Source organism: Poecilia reticulata, chromosome 16, assembly GCF_904066995.2.
Source record: "Poecilia reticulata chromosome 16, P_reticulata-male-v2, whole genome shotgun sequence".
Taxonomy (NCBI): Eukaryota; Metazoa; Chordata; class Actinopteri; order Cyprinodontiformes; family Poeciliidae; genus Poecilia; species Poecilia reticulata.
Window position 1 is genome coordinate 10305794 of NC_088845.1, and position 19798 is coordinate 10325591.

Sequence of the window (19798 nt, forward strand, 5' to 3'; positions counted from 1 at the left end):
ATGAACGCCGCATTCCAGGTCGAATTCTTCGAAGCAATGCTTGTAAATAGCAGCTTATACTTCAAAACGAGCCTTTATGTTAACATATGAGGAATTTATATGTTAGTTACTTTCCCTCAATGGAATATATACTAGTCAGTCCCAGTGACCGTTTCACTAACGGTTTTTGCCCATGTGCTTTCTGGGTAAAAATCAATCGAGAGACGCGCAAACACCCCCCCCATCAACAATTTCCGGCAGCGCAGGTGATAAACGTGTAATACTTTTTCTGTTACAAACTGACTCCGGCCCCCCACCTGACAAGGGAAAAGTTATGTGGCCCTCACAGGAAAAGGTTTGGGGACCACTGGTCTAGAGAATTCATGGTTGGCCTAAGTGGTTTATAATGTAATCCCATGTAACCTGGTGCACTGGTTTGTCATTCTTTAACTAATATGCCCCACTTATTCCATGATGTGAAGAAAAAGCTCTTGTTGCAGCGGCTCTGTCTTAATATTCTCTTAATGTCCACGTTTAAAAACCTCCCTCCCAGCTGACGAGCTGCAATGCTTTGCCCTTACTTGGAAAACATCAATTATTCATCATTTGTGATTTCTTCTTAATCTAGATCAGTCACTTAACTTTCAAAGGAGCATGTTAGAAGCAGTGTAGCACAGAGTAAGGCAGTGGTGCTCTGGTGGCTACTAACCTGAATGATTTGCACTGCCCCCTCTCTTTAGAAGGATAAGCTTTTGTCATCTACATGCTGGTGTAGACTGACTGGTTTGTGTACCTTAATACCTGGAGTATAAGAACAGATGAAACTAAACCTTCCTTCATGGGTAAAAAGTATCTGATTAAAGGTTAGATTAACCTCTGAAGCAGACATTGTGACTGTTTCATTCAAAGCACGATCACGCTTCGTAGGCAGAACAGATAAGAAGTAGAGATGAATCCCCAGTGTTCAGGATCTGACCCTGTATTACTTTCATGCAGATGAAAGGTGGTGCAAGCAGATCTTACAATAACCTTCCTCCCAGCAACGGGAAGTTGAAAAGCAAGCGAGACTTACTTAAGTGTCTCTGACAGGAAGAAGCTCTGCTGCATGTTGTCGTGGCTGGCTGTCAGGGCGTAAACATCACGGATCCCAGAGAAGCCAGACTCCACTCTGCAGTGCTGCTCCAGAGCCTAACAAAAGGCAGGAAGGAACAGCTAAATGACAAGACCAAACTCTGATCTCTATAGTGCCTTGCAAAGGCATTCACACCACAACCAGAAACCTCTACTGATGTTATTACAATTTTATGTGGAATACCAACACAAGATTGTCATGATGTTTAAACAAAAAGAAATCTTTAAAACAAAAATCTGAAAAGTTTTCTGGGTGTCTGGATTCAGCTTTCTTGAGTCAATCTACGGTGTTACCACACTTTCACATCTAGGAACACGTTGTTTCCTGTTGTTCTTTACCAGATATCTCAAAGTCAGTCAGAATGACTAGAGTGTCTGTGAAAATCAATTTGCAAGTCTTGGGCTCAGCTATTCAGTCAAAGCTTTGTCTGTATGCTCCAGTTATTTTGCTCTACTGGAAGGTGAACTTCCAGCCCAGTCTTGGGTCTTTTGCAGTCTTGCTCCATGTTTTACAGCAAAACATGGATTAGTTTTCCTTCACACAACCCAAAATGTTTAATTTCTGCTGCATTTATACCTACATGAAATAATGCACAGGTTTATGACTACAGAAGGCAATTGGTAGCACTATATATCATTTGGGGATTAAAAGGGGCCAAATCTATAGCACATGTTTGCACAAACAAGTAGAAAATTATGGATCCTTGTTTGTTTCACCATTGGGTGCTATGTTATCTTGGTCGATCACATTAAATGACTAAATTACCTTGACATTTTTCACTGCAAGAATAAAACATGCTTTATTCCGCTGATGTTACTTGAAACAAAATTGAAATCCTTAGGTCAATAACGGTACTCACACGTATTTAAAAAAAAAAAAAAATTAAGGATAAAACATGACGAGCACAAACACAACTAAAGTCCAAGTAATGCCAAATCTGACAAGGGTGAGACGAGAGAGGCTGGGCTAGCCAAGCGGATTAGCTCATTATTATCCCTGCTACAGAGGGCTTGCTTATACGTGCTAATTAACAAAAGACCCTGACGCGTTAATGCTTGATGTTCCTGAGCAGAAGTGTTGCACACCGCTTTCAACCTTTGTGCTTGATAATTATAGCCCTGTCAAACTCGTCAGCCTGATCTTTCCTCTTCTTGTGAGTGCTAAATTAATGCTAACTCTCATGCCGGCGCGCTACGGTTTTCCGCAGTTAATGTCCTGCCTATTGCCACATTAATAATGGTGATTCCTGCACTGCTTTCATTTCTTGGTGGCAGAACTGTCTGCTCTACTACCTAATGTATAGTGCCACACAATATGAAGAAAGCTGCTGGATGATAAATTAGGGTGTTGAAAGGGCTTGACATAATAAGCGAGGAGAACCGTGGAAATGATGATGCAGGTCACCAATAAGACAGCAGTACAGATAGCAAAATTGCACTCTGTTCCATCCCCCCCAATTAAAAATAAAATGAAATTACTAGTGTGTAGCACCGGTCAGAGGTGTGTTTTTCAATTCAATTTTGAACAAGAGGAATAAACCCAGTTGCGATTAGAAAAATAGTTTATGCTAACATTTTAGAAAAAAGTAAAAAAATATAAACTACACTGTTTTAATGAGAATGCATATCCTCCACCAACAAATAGTCCAAACAGTGTTGTGGACGTTTTTACTGACTTACTTTAACCATTGATACAGTCAAGTGAAACTGACTGCCTTCAGAGGTCAATTAATAAGTACATAGAGACCATCTGTGTGTAATATCATCTTAGTATAAACGGAGCTCATCTGTGAAGCTTTCAGCTATTTTTTACAATGAAGTTTGTTGCATTACTACAAGTCATAACTGCACTTATTCAAAATAATTACCAGAGACGTCCAGGAGAATGTGATGGTAATAATAATAAATATCCTGGTCATTAACAGGTATTTATCCTAATTTACTGGTCTTACCTCTACTGCCTCCCATCCCCAGTCTCTGTATTTGGGGTCGTGGGTCAATCTCCACATGTACATGTAACTCTCGATGACTTCAGGTCGTAGGATGTAATATCTGTCACTCAGTCTAGTAGCTGTAGCTTCAGCTCCACTGTCGAATCTGAAGGCCTCAGGTCCCAGTCTGGTGGCTGAAAGAGACAGAAACGGAGATCAGACAAAAGATAATTATTTGCACAACGTTTTTTTTCCTTTTCTTTATGTGATCCGTAGTGTTATTTTTGTCAAAAATCAAGATCAAGCACGTTTTTCCTATTGGCACAGAGGCATTAGAGTAGAAATTTGTATAATTTGAAAGATTCCTGTGTGCCCCAAATGTTCAGTTAAAAAAAAAAACCCTCACAGTGAGGCTGTTTGTTACAAAATTGTTCTCTGTTTAAATAAGGCAGGTACAGAGATCACAAAATGTCTGCAAATTGCTGCATTCAGACTGACAATCTGTGAGAAACAAAAAGTCTGAGTCACAGGCAGTACTCGGTTTTCTCGTCAGCTGGCTCATTATGGTGTGCATGCATCAAAAGCAAACATCAAAGCAATTAATGGTTCAGTGTTTTTCTCAGAATAAATTATGTTTAGGTCAAAATACCAAAAGGTACTGAAGGAAAACTGATAACCCACTGAATGCTGGAAAAATGATAAATTAGAAGTTTAAATTAATTTAGAAACAGACTAAAGACTAAAAGTAAATCACAAAAGGCATATTTTAAAGCAACAGAAGGGATAGAGAGGGCAGAAAAAAGGGAGAAAGTACTTTTAATGATCCGATACATCTGTTTTTTTGTGTGCTGTATGTAGAACACTCAGTTCTTCGGCTTGTAAAAGACTTTTTATTGACTCTGATTTCTCCTGTGTTATTGATTTTGATTCTAATTTACTAACTCTGTACAGGCCTGAGAATCTTTGTTAGGTCTACTAATGATTCCCAAGATGACAATTTAGGCTGGTAGAAAGCAAAACTTTGCAAATCAGAAATCTACCACAACCTGCCAGTGGAGCTAGAGACAATTTAATTCTAAACATGTTTTTTTTTTTTCCTAGAAGTTAATATCATCTGTTCTTAGCTGTTGAAGCTCAACAAAGGCCTTCTTCTAAACAAATACTTGAAAGAACACAGCTCCAATTTGAGCTATATTTTGCAGAGATGGAGAAAATACCTACAGTCATTTTGTTGTTCGTAACACAGGTGTATGTCTATATTTAAGTATGAATGTCCTCAATTGGCTTTGCTACCTCGACTGTATGTATTTGAATACTGATGAATATAAAACTCACAGCAGCAATTTTAGCTGCAATCTTTCTGCGCATGGTTTGCAAGTTCACCCCAAGCTATGGTGATTTTTTTATTACTCCAGGCACAACAGATTTCTCTCATCTTTCCTAAAAACATGCATCAACAGCATTGAGGTATTGTGCCAGATATTACTTCATGTCCTCAGGCCTGCATTTCTAGACACACGTCTTGAAGGTGAGTGCACCAGATGGCAAAATCCCATCAACTGTCTTTTCCGATGCGGAAGAGTGGCAACTCTAATCTAAGGCACCCTGTGTGCTCCTTACCTTATGCCTAATTATCATTCCAGCCACATTTCAGAAGGAGCTAATTTTAGCTGTATTTATTTAGGACCTCATTCCTTTTTACTATCTTTGGTTTATGACAATAGATGGGAGGTAGATCAAAAATAAACTGGCACTTTTGGCTCAATTCCTGCTTTAACCATGACAGGCTGGTCTAAACAAACATCACCTGGAAGATTTCTTTGCTAAAAATATTAGATATTTGTGAATATAATATACATTTAATCACAATAAAAGTTTTCTGTATTTATTGCAACAAAGTTCATTTTTCTAAAGGTAAAGTTGCCAACGGTTTTCAGTGGTTGGTTACTGCTGCAGATGCTGATCTGATCTGCCTTTCAAGCTGCTTCTGCATTTCACAGTTTCCTTTTAACAACATGCTGATAACCTCCTCCACTTGCCCACTTCTAATTACATTATTGCAACACTGTAAAAGCATTTTCCTGAAAAGTTTCACCATGGCTTTTAAAGTATGCTTTTTGTTGTTTTTTTAGATTTCTGTGGCTCTCGTGACCTTTGTCTTAAGGGTTGTGCAGATAATGGAGGGAGCAGAGAGTGAAGGAAATGGCCCAGGTGAGGACAGCCATAGACTGTGTATATGTGACGCATGCCATCTTAAATTTTAACATTGATAAGGGAAATACAAATTCCATAGATTTAATTTACACAGACATATATTAATGTATGTATTTACATTAATCTTGATTAATGTACACCTTTAGATAGAACCAATAAAAAGCATTTTTAATGTAGAAATATCAGCCTTTTATCATGAATATCCATGTAATGTATACTAAATATTTGGCTGAGACTTCTTCTGCACGAGTACCTGCATCTTTGAGACGGAGCAAACCCCAGTTTGCTTTAAGCGGTTTTCATCACATTTGCATTGCTGGGTCTAGTGTCTTCCTCTTGACAATACCTCATATTTTCATTACGGTAAGCCATAATTACCTAATTTAACAAGTGCTGGGAATATATCGCCTTGTGTTAAGAATGTTTAAAACTGCTAGACAAGTTTGATATGCATAGAGATGGAAATGTGTCACTCTTATCCTTCACATCATTTCTTGAGTAATCATATTAAGATTTTTTTTCACTTTAAAAATGTATTAAACAGAAGTTTCATTGTATAGCTTAGGCTAGATTAATCTTTTTTTTTAAACTCTGTATTCTTACATCATCAGTTTCTCACAATTTGCTATTAACCTTAATTTATGCAAAGCAATTTTGTATATTTTGAAATTTTATCAAAATCAAGCACATGTCAAAAGAAGCTCACAAATTTACATTACGCATACTTGAAAATTCTCAAGACAATGGTTCAGCTGGAAACTATTTTAAAATCCATATTTTTAAAAACAAGTCTGAGCTTCAGACAGTTCTGGCTTAGTAAGATGAAGTGGCTGTGTTTAAGTCATTTAGTTGATCATAACGGCTACTTGACGGCAACATTTTCTCTGAAAAGGTCAAGACTGAATCAATCAGTGCTGCATTTAGAAGCTTTAATATAAACTATTAATATTTCCAACTAAGAATGAGAAGTTGGTTTTATGTTCATTTTCGCACTAGGTCCTCTTACCAATAAAGTGCTCTATGTTTATTGAAATCGATAACCTTTCCCTCTCTTTGCTGATTTTTGCCCGTCAGTCGCGAAGCTGACAGAGATTTAGAGGAGCAGCAGTAAGCCTTCATGGTATCAGAGTTTGAACACAGATGCATGTCAGCCACTCTGCACAAATTCAAATTTCTCTTCTCTCTTTGATGCTGTTTGCTAATCCAAAAGATGCTAAGCACCACCAGAGCCCAGTAAGAGAACCTGGTGGATGATCATGAAAGAGAAAGCTGAAGAAGCCTTTTGGATCTGAACATCAAAAGTATTCAAAGTGTGTCGTAGAAACTGTTATATGATGGGTTAAATTAGCTCATTGCTTTAGCAAAAGTAGAAGATGAATCCATTAAACCTAACAGTGGGGGGCAAAAGCTTAAAATTTATCCAAAAGTAGGACAGATGCCTGAGAAGAGATAAAATAATAGTCTAAAAATCAGATGGTATACATGATGTACATTATTTTTCTTGTTTTCATTTTCATCCTGACCAAATGGAGTTTTTTTTTTTATACGGTTTACTGTCTGCCTCAATTAATTGCCTTTTTTCTACTTCCTCAAATACACAACTGGGGATTTTTATTTCACAAACACCAAGGCTATACTTCTGTGGTGAGACAAAAAGAAAGAAGCCATTTGGTCCGTTTTAGGCGTGTCCTTTTTTCTATCTCCTGAGGTGCAGCCACACAGAGAGCTTCTTCATTTCATCGAGGATAAAAATTAAAAAGCCTGAGGTCCTTTTAATTTCTAGCATTGCTTTTCTAAACTCGTTTTCTTACCAATTTCCACATTAACCTCTCTTAACAAGACAGAGATTTTGTAAAATAAAAGTATTAATAAAATCTAGAAATTATGGGTTCTGGTAAATTAATATTGCATATAACATGTATGATATAAAAGCTCCTTCATGGGATTTGAGGAGTTAGACTGGACAAAACCTTTTATTAATATTCTCTTCCACACTGTACCAGTGTAAACTGCGTTTTGGGAGAATATATATTTTTTTATATTTTCCAAAGGAAGATAAGAGAAAAAACAATATGTAGCTAATATTCTCTTCTAACCTGACAAGCTGATGGTAAATAATGGAGCAAAGTCTGGTAGAAGGTAAAACCTATGAAAATGAAGGAGCTAAAGTATGAAGAAACTTTAAAATATGACTTCTTCCCACCTTTTTCACACAGATGCATCTCAAGGAAGAAGAATATCGTAGAATAGGGAATTAATCTTTGTAATATAACTATAGATGGATATTAAAGTGTCGTGTTTCAAACCCTGTTGCTTGAGATCTTTTTCTAGTGCAATTTTCAATTCATCCACTTAGCTTTCCTTTAGTATGCTTGGATTCAGAACTGTGAACACTCTCCGTTAGTAATAAGCTTTTCTAGCTTACTCTGCCTTCTCCCTTTTCACGCTAAAGCAAACTCTTTAGCGTGTGCTCATGCTAATGCCAGTGCTACCACTAGCACTAGAGATAGCAGTAGCATCACTGTGTAGCCCATAACAATCTATGTATTAAAAAAAAAAAATTGCTGCAAGCCATAATGATCAGAAATAAAGGTCTAAAATGTATCGCATTCTGCTTTATGATTTAACATAAATGCCAGGTTTTGAATTATTTAAAAAAAATCAAGTTAATAAAATTCCAATTTACTGAACTGCACCTGTAGGTGCAAATCTTTTTTCATTGTTGACACCCCGAAACGTCTACTTACTTGAGCGAGTGTAGCTCTCATGGCATGTGTGTGTGATCTCAGCAGCGAGGTCAAGGTAGTGCTGCCTCTTTTCTGGTGCTCCATCATCAGCGCCGATGCCAATCATGCCCCCAGAGAAGCAGGCCAGGTGACCCATCTTGTGGTCCAGGATGCCCCCCCTCCACTCTGCCATGTAGGTGAGGCCACCTGGGGACTTCTGAACCAGGTTAGCTTCAATCGCCTGCAGTAACAAACAGAAAGGAATAGTATTTTAATCTTTCAGAGTGTTGGCTATGAAATGAGAAACCTTGCTGCAGATTCTACTCGATCCTAATCAGCAACCTTCAGATCTCACATCTGAAGGTTTTTTTTTTTGTTTAATAGGCTCATGGAAGGAGCTGATATTCACCTGAGTACTTTCTATCGATTCTACAATTAAAAATAAAATGTTACTTGCAGTGATAAAATATAAACGACAGTCAAACACTAGTAATTAGTTTGGTAATAGCCCAAAAGTTGATACAGATGTTTAAACAAAACAGCAAAGGTGTGTGTAAAACAACCTTGTAGAACTACAAGTAATTTACTGGTTTTACAGCTGTGCATCAGATAAACATGAATAAACTGTGTCTAAATCCTTATTGATGTTAAGGTGTCAATAAACCAAACTAGAGGGAGAGAACAGACATGCTGCAGGCTTTTGTTTTATATAGATTAGATCTTTGAATCCATGACGATAGGAAGGAATTACTAAATTAATCCTCACTTGTTCACCAATAGATAGACTTCAGAGTTCTACCAGAAATGAAGAATATTAAAGATTATATTTTATCCATCTATAGAAAATAAATTATTTTCCTTAAATCAGTCTGTAAGTTTACTAAAGCAGACAGTATGAGGATTTTTATGCAAGTCTCTTTACAAAGCTGACTAATCAGCAGCTCATGTTGAGGTTAAATACGGGTTTATCATTTTTGGGAAAATTGCAATAACTTAAGCTAAAGAAGCTTCTGGAAAAAAACTAATTTTTAGTCCTTTATTTAAGCAGAACATTTAAATATCATCTCCAGAATGTTTTGTCTTCATATAATTAATTGATAGCAAGCCCAGTTTCATAATTGCAAAACTGTTGCATGTTGTACATGATAAGAATGCTTTAACAACGATGTAGTTCTGGAAATGGAAAATACATTAATATATGGAACCAAAAAAAATAGATATCCTGTTTTAAGAAAGTATATTTTCCTCAGGGTTTAGACTAATAATTTCTACACTAATTAGAAGTTGTTAGTGGTAATCATTGCAGAGCATAATTGGGAAATGTTTTCTCATTGCACACTGTTTTAATTAGCAGTCCACTTTTATTTGAATGCCTAAGGTAATTAGCTGTGCTTTGCCCTCACCTTAAGATTTCTGAATAAACCTGCAGCTGATATTTAACACCACTGTGGTCTATGGCCAATAAATACCAAGACACAATTAAGAAGGAGAATTCGTAATTAGTGGTTCAGCCTTTGGCTTGACCCTTTGATGATAAATGAGGAAGTCTTAATAGAAGCTCGAAGTTATCATAGTGAATAGGCAAAGATTTTATTATTCTTTTTGGGAGGTTTTAAGATCTGTCAACCAGAACACGTTTGTTGTCCTCTCTTTTATGTCTTTCTGTGCTAATTGTGGAGCCCAAAGGTTTTTTCTATTTACTCTGATTATTTCAGCCAGTAGCCACCACAAACTTACTGTAGATTACTTGATACTACGTATCGGCTAAACATTTTACTTTGCTTTCACTGGTTGTCATTAATAATAACTGACTATCTTGAAGATCCTTGTCATTGACTGGAACCATTTTAAGATATTATATCCAGTATTTAGCCTGGATAACTCAAAAGCTGAATTTTTGGGTTAGCTTCAGCTAAGAAACACTCTCATTGTTGTTTTGATGGGTGTAACAACATTTTGTTTTTCTTGTTGGTGTTTTGGGCACTGATTAAAACTGAAAAAGCAAAATCTGGTGTTAACTGGATTAATGTGATTTCCAAATTAGTTGGCTATGGCCAATAAATTATTTTTTTCTTAAAAAAAAAAATAAAAATTTCTGATCAGTGAAACGAACATGTCTAGGCACCACTACTGAAAACAACACTTTCTGATCAAGTTTTCCCTGTGAAAGAAAACTCAGTTATCTTCTATTATATTAGGTATTTAAAATAGAAAATCGGTTTACAATACAAGATATTTTGTGGCTTATTTAGGCTGAGAGAGTGGATAGTTCAGAAAGCAATAAGGAAGGATGACAATTTACTGTTTCATCATTTTGATCTAACATCAAGTCAAAATATTTATGACTGGGAAAAGTTGGGATTGTTTTCGAAGTTTGCAAACACTCCCAGAAAATAGGGATGCATTTTTCTTGAGCTTAAGAAGACTACTGTTTTATTAGTGCTTGTTGCAAACAGCTCTTATCATTTTGTCTCCATTTTAAAAAATAAAACCTTTATACATCTGCTGATATATTGCACTCTCACATTTGTTGTATTATGCATCTTTTCCTTGACATTAATAACTGGTGGAAACACTAGAAAAAATATTTTTATATCTGTTTTTATCTCTTTTATCTCTTCAAGGGAAATTGGAATCAGGTAAAATTGGAAATGGCAGATTAAACATTTACAAAAACTAGAGGCCGGAAATCAACCACAAAATTCAGTTTGCCTCCTCTTCAGCACAAACATGCTCTGTTTTATCAGCTGTGTAGCTCAGGGTGTAGAAGGTGCTTATGAGAGACGATGTTCTCAGGTCGGAGTACTTCCTGTACTTTTTGTGTTACATTTTGACTTGTTGAGACAACAAATTACCTTTGTTTAGCACAAACATTAGAAATACATAAACCATCAATGAGTTGAACACTTAACATTTCACTAAAATGGTTAGTTTTACTCTAATGCCACCAATACAAAGTGGTTATGAGTTTGAGAAACTTTCTAATAGCAGCTATTTAGTTTAGCAAAATGGAGTACTCCATGAGCTAATTTATACAGTGAACTATATAATATAAAAAAGAGCAGATCTCTATGTGTCTATTACAAGGTAACATTTTTCAAACCTCTAGTGCACTGTAGTACATCTTCTTTGCTTCCTCGTCGGTCTTGTCTGACATCAGGTAGGATTTTATCAGATACTCATAAAAACTGTCTCCAAGGCCACCAATGGAAACATGGTCTACAGAAAATAGAGGGAAAAATGCAGCTTTACAAACAAGTCATATAAAAAATGTTCCAATCTTACAAAACAAACACTGGACCATATTTCTCTATACAAGTAAAGAATAATTTTCATTTTATGGTGAAAATTTAACTGTCTAATTTAGCTAAATTTATTTGGTTTGATCATAGAAGTATTAGAAATAATCATCTTGAATATGTGTAAGTCTCAGTTATATTTGGCTTTCATGATTAATTCATAGTGTGCTGCATCCCATACACTCCTGCCACCTGTTTTAAATTAGTTTTCTCCAAACAAAAACCTTAAAATATTCAACGCGTCAATTTTCCAAAAGGACACAGAAACCAAAATCAATTAGCTGTTCTTGCTCCTCTTGCTGTTCTATGTCAACATTCTATAAAATATTAAAGGATATGATTCCATAGGAGTCTTTATCTATTCTTTCATGCTCCATTCAAACACAAATACCTCTGCAGACTCCTTCACAAGGTTATCTCTGTGCCGCTGTGTCTGTCCTTGACACAGACAAACGAGGGGAGCCAGAGCTTATTTTTCCTTCTCCTGATATTTATGTACTGTTCAGCTTCCCTGCATGCTCCTCCGCAACAATTAGCTGCTGTAATCATACAGATTAGCACCTTTTTCCTCCCAGCGTCATCTTATCGCCTTGATCTTCCCCACCCCCCACTTCCTCTCAGGTAAATTGGAAAGATCTATTTTTACAAAGTAATTGAATTTATTATTATTCCAATAACCCAGAGCTACGGTCGTCTCATCGTCACTGCTACTCCACTGTATGAGAGTGATATTTAAAATGAAAGGAAGCGGGTGAATGACAGAGGAGCACCGAAAAACGCTGTTGACATAAAAGGCGACTTGCTGTCAGATGTGTGAAATTCAGACAAAGGAGTGAGAAAAGGTAAACGGTGTGATCAGGGATCACACTTTCTTGTAATTCTGATCAACTCTATGAGATACACAACAGAGGTTGCAAAACCTTCAGAAGAGCTTGCCATAAAATCTCAGAAATTAGTTTGCCTTTAAGATTTGTTAGATATTTAGAAGGCTGTTAATCTCAAAATTAGAAACATTGTTACAGAACAATTACATAAGAACATATTTATTAGCGTTTACAATGTTAAATATCACATATACACTTACGCTGAACCCAGTTGCCGCTGACCGGACTGAGGAAGTTCGGATACAGGCCGTGAGGTTTTTCAATTTTGTTCAGGAGCTTCCTGATGCTCATCACCTGCAATAATAAGTCCTCAGATTTAGGCAGTGTGGCAGTTTCGGAAAGCGAAACGCATAGTGGTATATTTCTAGCATTTATCTCCATTTCTTAGACCAAGCTCATAGCTAATGAAGAAATCTGACTCTCCAGAAATTATCACCCAAGATCAACGACAAAACAAGTTCCACTGCAAAGGTACATAAAGCCACAAAAGCTCATTGCTTAAAGAAGTTTGCTGTTCATAGTGCCAGAAGCTTTGGGAGGTCAGTGAAGCAAAGCCCAAGAGTTGGGGGGAGATTCACAAGGTGTACGCTACAGCTGTTGCTTCCTGGTATTAAGTCGCTCCTAAACCAGAGTCGATGTCAGGAGCATGCTGCCTGGATTAAGGAGAGAAGAGACTAGCTAGTCTAGTCTATAGACTATTGCTTATTGGTTAAATTCCTTCTCTCATCTCTCTTTTTTTTCTGAAGCACGAGTTCACATAGTTTTCAAGGCCCAAGAGTCTAGAGGAAACTGACAACTTCAAATAAGTAATTTTGTATGTATATACCCTTTGGTGCCAATTCAATTGTTTAAAACTTCAACAGAGTCCACTCTTCCATCAAGCAATTGTATCTCAATAGCCGTCTCCTTATGAAGCAAAGTGTACAACAATGGGCTGGTCTTTGCAGGCTAGTACTTTTTAAATTGTACTTAAATATATTCACCTTCCGATTTTATTCTAATTTACAGACATTTTCTCGTAAATGAAAAACAACAAATGCAGTCTGTAAAGATTGTAATACTGTATCAGCTTATAGTTAAGCAAATAACTTGAAACATAATAAAATGTTTGGTATATTGAGTTGTATGTACCTTCTCTTTGAAGACAGGGTTGTTGGACAGCTCTGTCAGATGCACAAATTCAAGGTGAAGGGTCCCGAACTCGGCCAAGATGCTGCTGCCAGCCGAAGCCCATCCCCAGCTCCAACTCGTGCCGCTGCAGCAGAGAAAAGATTAAGACAAGATGATGGTAAAGTATTGATACTTTTGAACACTAAGGCCTCAGACAAATTCAGGTTCATCATCAAGATCAACAAACACGCCTCCTCTGTATGTACAGGATTTCACTGAATTAATGTGATTACGTCTCTGGATATTTGTTGGATGCATTTGTCTCGTAAAATGCATTTACTTCATGTTTGTTGTAAATTGGGGCTACACAAAATTATAATTTTAAAATAAATAATAGAAAAAAAATAGTGATTTACTTAGTGGATGATTTGTGATGCTCCATTCAGTACCAGGAACTAATTATTATGAAGGCCAAGCACCTGGTTTTATATTATGATAAACTGCAGGTTGGAAGCAGAACACAATGCAGTGAATATTTTATATTGTCTGATTGCTAAAACAAATTTTACACCTGATATATTTTTTAGACAAGCAAAACATTCTGAATTACTATTGCCTAAAAAATCAACTAATTTTAAATCCCTGAAACATAAACTTAACATATGCCAGCAGCGATTAATTTAAAGTTTAATGAAGTGAATTTGAAACCCGTGATTTAAGCTTTTAAAGATTGGCCAAGAAATGATGAAAAGACATGCAGTAAATGAAAAATGTTATCAGTAGCATCACTTTGGAAATCTAAATTTATGTAAATGATTCAGTCAGAAATAATTAGTGGAGGCAGAGTGGACTACAGGAACATCTTGTTAAGAATATCAGATAACATGTAATGAAATCAGCTGGATTGTTGGGGGGAGCGAGGATATATGGAAGAAAAAACCAGGGCAAAGGCAGGCGTGTGACTCTGTGCTTTGATGAATGCACCCATTAAAGCTTTGTATGCTGTGTCATTAGTCGTGCTGGCTCAAGTCATCTGTGATTCCTTGTTTATGAGGAATCAATCAGAGAATCTACACAGAGGTGCAGAGCAGCAGGTGCTGTTTGGAGAACAACGTGCATCACAGCCACAAATCCATCAATCTTTTTACACTCTTTAAGGAATGCAAGTTGTTTTAATAGATATTCAGAAAAAAGTTTATTGTGGAGACGATTCATATAACGTTATGCATAATGAGCTGAGAAAATAAATTCTTTTTAACTAACCAGCTAAAACATTTTCTGAGACGTTTTTAATGAATGGCAAAGGCTAAAAATATAAATAAAACATTAACTAATTTGGATTTAGCAAGTGTAGAATGGTAAATCTAGATGCAGTTTAAGCCATTCCTGGCTGAAACCGATTTTCAATTTTCTCAGGGATCTGATTTGCCCATTGTGATTTAAACATATCCATTTTTTTTCTTGTTGTGATGGAAACAGTTGTTTTGTATGCAAAAGAAAATGAGGGAATTACAACATGATCGATCAATGTTTTATGCATCAAAACATTTGTTCCTAGCCTTTTTTTTTTTGGAGGGAAGGGAACTGGTTTCCAATTTGAGTTAAATGTCCAAAATTATTGCACGTGAAACATAATACAGTGGCACACAGTACAATTTGTCTGGTTTTGAACATGTTGGTTTAATTTCTGAATGCATGACATGGAGAGAAAGGTGCCACATTTGCTCATGTTACTAACCAACAGTTGGTAAATCCCTCTGGTTTACCACTTGCAGTCTGATGTTGTGTCATTCTAAGGTCTTGGTTCTTTTTACCAACATAAACAGTTACTTTTTAAAAGCCCATCTACGGACAAGTGCTGCAAATTAGTTGTTGCTATTGCACCATGATGCAAACATGGGACTGCTGTTTTATTCAGTTTGATAATGTCGATGTGTGTCTGTCCCTATCAAATAAACTTTTAAATAAATAAATACAGCATCATTTCTCAAGGCCTTGTTTAAAATCTGCGTACATAAAGTTAGCTTGCTCTAGTATGAAACATTTTTAGCTCAACATGTAAAATAAAAAAAAGTAATAATAATCTACAACAGGCTGCACAGCAGAAACCGGTCCTATGTTTGAATTCATATTTCCTATTTTTACATTTGCTCCTTTTTGTTGTGTGCCCGTATTCTTCCCTCTGAACTTTTTATTCTTGTTGGGTTTCATCTGTTCGCTGCTGCAGCAAAGTGAATCCCCTAGCTGAGGGATAAAACAGGTTTATTCTATTTCATTCAAAACACATAAGAAAAACTCCCTGTATAACTGAAGTCTTTGTATACGGTTCTACAAAACAATGTGGATGCATCTGTAGAAACTTGTACGCATGTGCTCACTTTGGTTTGTTTTTGTGTGAATAACCAGCATGCTTCTTCCTGTCCATCTGTGCCATCAGCACATGTTGGTGATGTCTCTGAAATTAACTGGAGAATAAGGTAATTAAATCCGCCAGCAGCTGCCCAGTTTGGCTGCTAGTGTAATTGGTAGCAGGTGGATGACAGAGGTGCCAGGAAGTGTCTTATACGAAGATAAGATTAGGAGATGAGAGGAGAGCGACTAACAACTGTGGGATTTACAAAGGAGTCAAAAAGAGATAATTCAATCAACCATTATGGAGGATTTTAGATGAAATCTCAAAGGAAACATTATGCCCCAAATTTTGCCTTGTGCTCATGCATGGTAAAATTACAGCAGAATAATCACACTGTAAGAGTACAAGCTAATATTCATAATTTGATTTCACAGCAAAAAAAAAGGTGTTAGAATCAACCCTTACTGCTTTATCATTTTTCTTTCTTCTTTATCTGATTTCAGTTTTTCTGTGAAAATAGCAATATCTCCACCGTGGTACAAAACATCCTAAACTCAGACAGCAAAAGATGCAAAGTAAACAGCTTGAAGTTGTTCTGCGTGACCGTGGCGTTAATAACACTGTGTCAATAAAGGTTGAGATTAGAAAAGCAATGACTTGGAACAGATTAGAAATCAACAGCGGCCCTAAAAACATGCTAATATAATTCAAAGAATCAACCAAAGAACATATAAACATAATAATTGTCAACCAGCTGTCATCTGTTATTAAACTCAGTCTGCAGTGAAGTCTTTGTGCATTTTTTAAGATTAATGTGAATATAAAATTATGTCACCATTATGCAGATTAGAATTGATATGTTTTTTTCTTTATGGCCCTTCTGACACTTAATGAAGCAAACCGTCTTCAAGTGCATCTCAATGAATAAGTAATAAGGTGGAATAAAGACGTATTACACACATTGATATATTCCAGATGTTTACTTCTATTAATCTTGATGACAATGGCTTACATATATTGAAATTCAAAAATTTATATTCTTAGAAAGTAAAAATATTACACAAGATAAAAAAGTAACTTTTATTTCATGACTGTATACTATAGACAGCCACACATAATATAAATTACTTCCTAGAGAATCTGTCTGTTCAGCGATGAATAAAAGCATTGTAAGTGAAAGTAATGTGGAAGACAAAAAGTCTAGAAGACAATATCGTCCAATCAAGAGTTTTGTAAATGTTCCTAAGGTTGGAGTGCAGGTGGAGTCGGTGCTTTCAAGAGCTACAGCACTCAGACATTTCCAGAACATGGTCAGTGGTTGTTGCACTCCATGTGTTAAGCCACTCCTAAACCAGAGACCATGTCAAAAGCATCCTTCTTGGGCTAAGCAAGGGTATCATAATTTTGCTTAGTGGTTTAAAGGCTGACAGTTAATTTTACTTTTAATTTAGAAATCAAGATCCCAGAGTCTGGAGAAAGAGAAAAGGAACCAAAGTTAAGGGCAAGTGTGAAGCTTCCACTGTTGGGGATAATTTGAGGAAACCCTTCATATGCTGGTGTGTTAGTGCCCATAAAGAATCTATTGAGTATCATCAAGAGAAATATTACAGACACCAGACCCAATAATGTAGACAAGATAAAGACCGTTATTAAAACTTCTCAGACTTCTGTAATGGAGCCAGTGGGGGATTATCGCCACGCCACGCCACGCCACGCCACGCCACATTGATGCAGTAATTCATACAAACGAGTCAAGTGAGTAAACATAATCTACTGGTCCTATGTAATATTCAAATTTTCTGGGACGCTGAATTTTAGTTGATCATTAGCTGTAAGTGGAGCTGGGTATTAATTGCATTTACTTGAGTAAAACTTGAGTAAAAAAAAAAATACTTTTTTTTCTACATGAAATATATTATCAAGTAACCATATTCTTGCTTGAGTACAATTCCAGCCACTCATTCACCTTTAATTTCTTCTCTAAAGCAGACATTTGGTGGGACTTCTGGTTTTATACACCAGCTTCATTTTCCAATGTAATCTTCTATCTGTTGTAAATGTTCAGCCATCCAGAGGTTTGGTGAATATACATTAAACATTAGGTATTGTCACTACAAGTTATTTTCCCTGTTCTAACATACACACCATCTGCTATGCTTTTTTTTAATTATTATTTTGGAATGGTTTATTTTTACTATATATTTTTTTTATACCATTGCTTCAAGTATCAGAATGTGCACATGATTTCATATTTTGTCTGTATGGTTACATCACATTACCTAATTAATTCAGTACTTGGTACTCGAGGAGCATTTTTACCAGATACCTTTTTAATCAAGATGTTAGGATCACTTTTTCCTCATTTTATTTATGTATGCGATTGCTGAAGTAGTTCTACACTAGAGCTCAATTTTTGCCGTTTCTCCCCTCCTCGAGCTATAAGACATGATCATCAAAATTACCAGAAATAAAAACTTTAACCCGTGGTTCTCTAGGTTCAGTAATACTCTAGGTAGAGATGCACCTGTAGAACTTAAAATGTGGCTTTTCACTTGTATCAAAACTTGTCTTTCTCTATTAACTACATTTTTCATGAATAGACTCAGGCCCTGACTGATGCTGGTTTTCCTAGTGGCTTGTTGAAGACGAAGGGCAGTAGGAGGTGAAGACGGATGCTGAAACTCACCTTCCCAGGTTGATGACTCCTCTGGGGATCCCTGTTGGCGTATTAAAGGCAGGTAGCAACTTTTCTCCCAGCTCCACCGCTTTATTTCTGAAAAACTAAAAAGAAAACGCAAAGGAAAGCACCTTGGTGAGCCGACCCACACATTTACAAGTCTCATAAAAAAATATATCAATATGGTTCTCAAAGAATGAAGACTCATGGTGACAGAGTGAGAATCAAAAGCTTTGAGAAGATCTCCCTCTAGTTTTACCTTTAAAGCTAATTATTTAAAGCCTGATGCAACAGAACACAGTGAGGAGTAACCGAATGAACGTCGTGTGTAGCAGTCGTCTTCCTAATCTCTACTGATACCAAGACTGAGGTTGAAGCAATGTTTGTCAGATCATTAATACGCTGGGTTGTCAGTCACCAAATCTCATTTTGCTAGTAGGAATGATGAATAAAAAGAGCAATACATTGAAATCCTGACAAAGAATGAGACGTCTGAAGAGATTCAAAGACAGCTGAGGTGAAAAGAGAAAAATTCATGTGAGAGACAGAACAAAAAACCCAAAGAGGAAGTGAGTGAGGAGAGCCATGTACACTGCGTGAAAGGGGAAAACAAAGTGGAGAATGCAGCAAAAATGTCGAGCTGTGACTCGGCAGAAAAACTGAAGAAGAGGAGAAAATTGAAAAAAATAAATTGCAGCCAGATGGGAGGAAACCACTGACCTTCAGTATAAGGATTGTTATTGTGGTGCAAGTAGTTTTTGCTGTGTGCAGTTTGTATTGTGCAGTGATTTTGATGGGACTCTGTTAGCTTGAGTGAATATCTAATACTGCAACACTATAGGAGCTAATGCTGTAATATTAGTCTTTATAGCAAAAGTGTTCAGGGTTGCGAGGAGAGCACATAATGCTACATTAGAGTTAGCAATTGATTCTGTGTGCTACAACTTAAGCCCCATTTAGTTTTTCAAAATAAATACAATCAGCCAAACAAATTATGGTGATACACTTTGGAATCATGGATCTGCAGACGTCTCCTAATGGATCGCAGCGGTGAGAAGTGGCTCTTCAGGGTATTCAAAGGAGGCTCTGGTTATACCCAGATATAACAAATAATAAAATAAATTCTGCCACAATTTTTTAAAATATATATCAAAAATGCACAGAGGTGCAGCTCTTGCATGTCTGTAAAACATGTACAACTCTGAGATTTAACTGCTGTATATTAATTGATATTTAAGATATTTCCCTTGAATTTAAATAATGTTATAAGTATATTTTTTGTTTTGCAAGCAACTTTAGCACCCAATCAATTAATGATTACTGCTTTAGTTCTTGGTGCTTACCTCCAAATACAATATAATCGGCTAATCTTGGTGAAAATATTTGCTGAATTATATGAAGCACATATTTTTAAACTACACTGCTTTCATTATCTAGGTTGACTGATAGAGCAACATCACAGCCATTTAGAGGATTTACACAAAAGATATGTGG

General features: G+C 36.4%; 1 protein-coding gene and 1 long non-coding RNA gene across 4 annotated transcripts in view; one reads left to right on the forward strand and one right to left on the reverse strand.

The window, feature by feature from the left end:
- Nucleotides 1-5655, forward strand: part of LOC108167036 (uncharacterized) — an 88888-nt gene extending 83233 nt beyond the window's left edge. For 2 of the 3 annotated variants that reach the window (XR_014083914.1, XR_001777437.2), the window contains one exon: nucleotides 1069-1357. This is a non-coding gene — a long non-coding RNA (uncharacterized LOC108167036). Of the gene's footprint in view, nucleotides 1-1068; nucleotides 1358-5173 lie in introns of those variants that run through there. The other variant, XR_014083915.1, reaches the window with a different exon arrangement.
- LOC103477781 (mannosyl-oligosaccharide 1,2-alpha-mannosidase IA) overlaps nucleotides 1-19798 on the reverse strand; it is a 207581-nt gene that overhangs the window by 1689 nt on the left and 186094 nt on the right. The window contains exons 5-11 of the mRNA XM_008431079.3: nucleotides 18314-18408; nucleotides 13296-13419; nucleotides 12365-12458; nucleotides 11085-11200; nucleotides 8003-8222; nucleotides 3063-3235; nucleotides 1052-1167 (exon numbers count right to left, since the gene is read on the reverse strand). Of these exons, the coding sequence (XP_008429301.1) occupies nucleotides 1052-1167; nucleotides 3063-3235; nucleotides 8003-8222; nucleotides 11085-11200; nucleotides 12365-12458; nucleotides 13296-13419; nucleotides 18314-18408 (938 nt within the window). The remainder of the gene's footprint in view (nucleotides 1-1051; nucleotides 1168-3062; nucleotides 3236-8002; nucleotides 8223-11084; nucleotides 11201-12364; nucleotides 12459-13295; nucleotides 13420-18313; nucleotides 18409-19798) is intronic.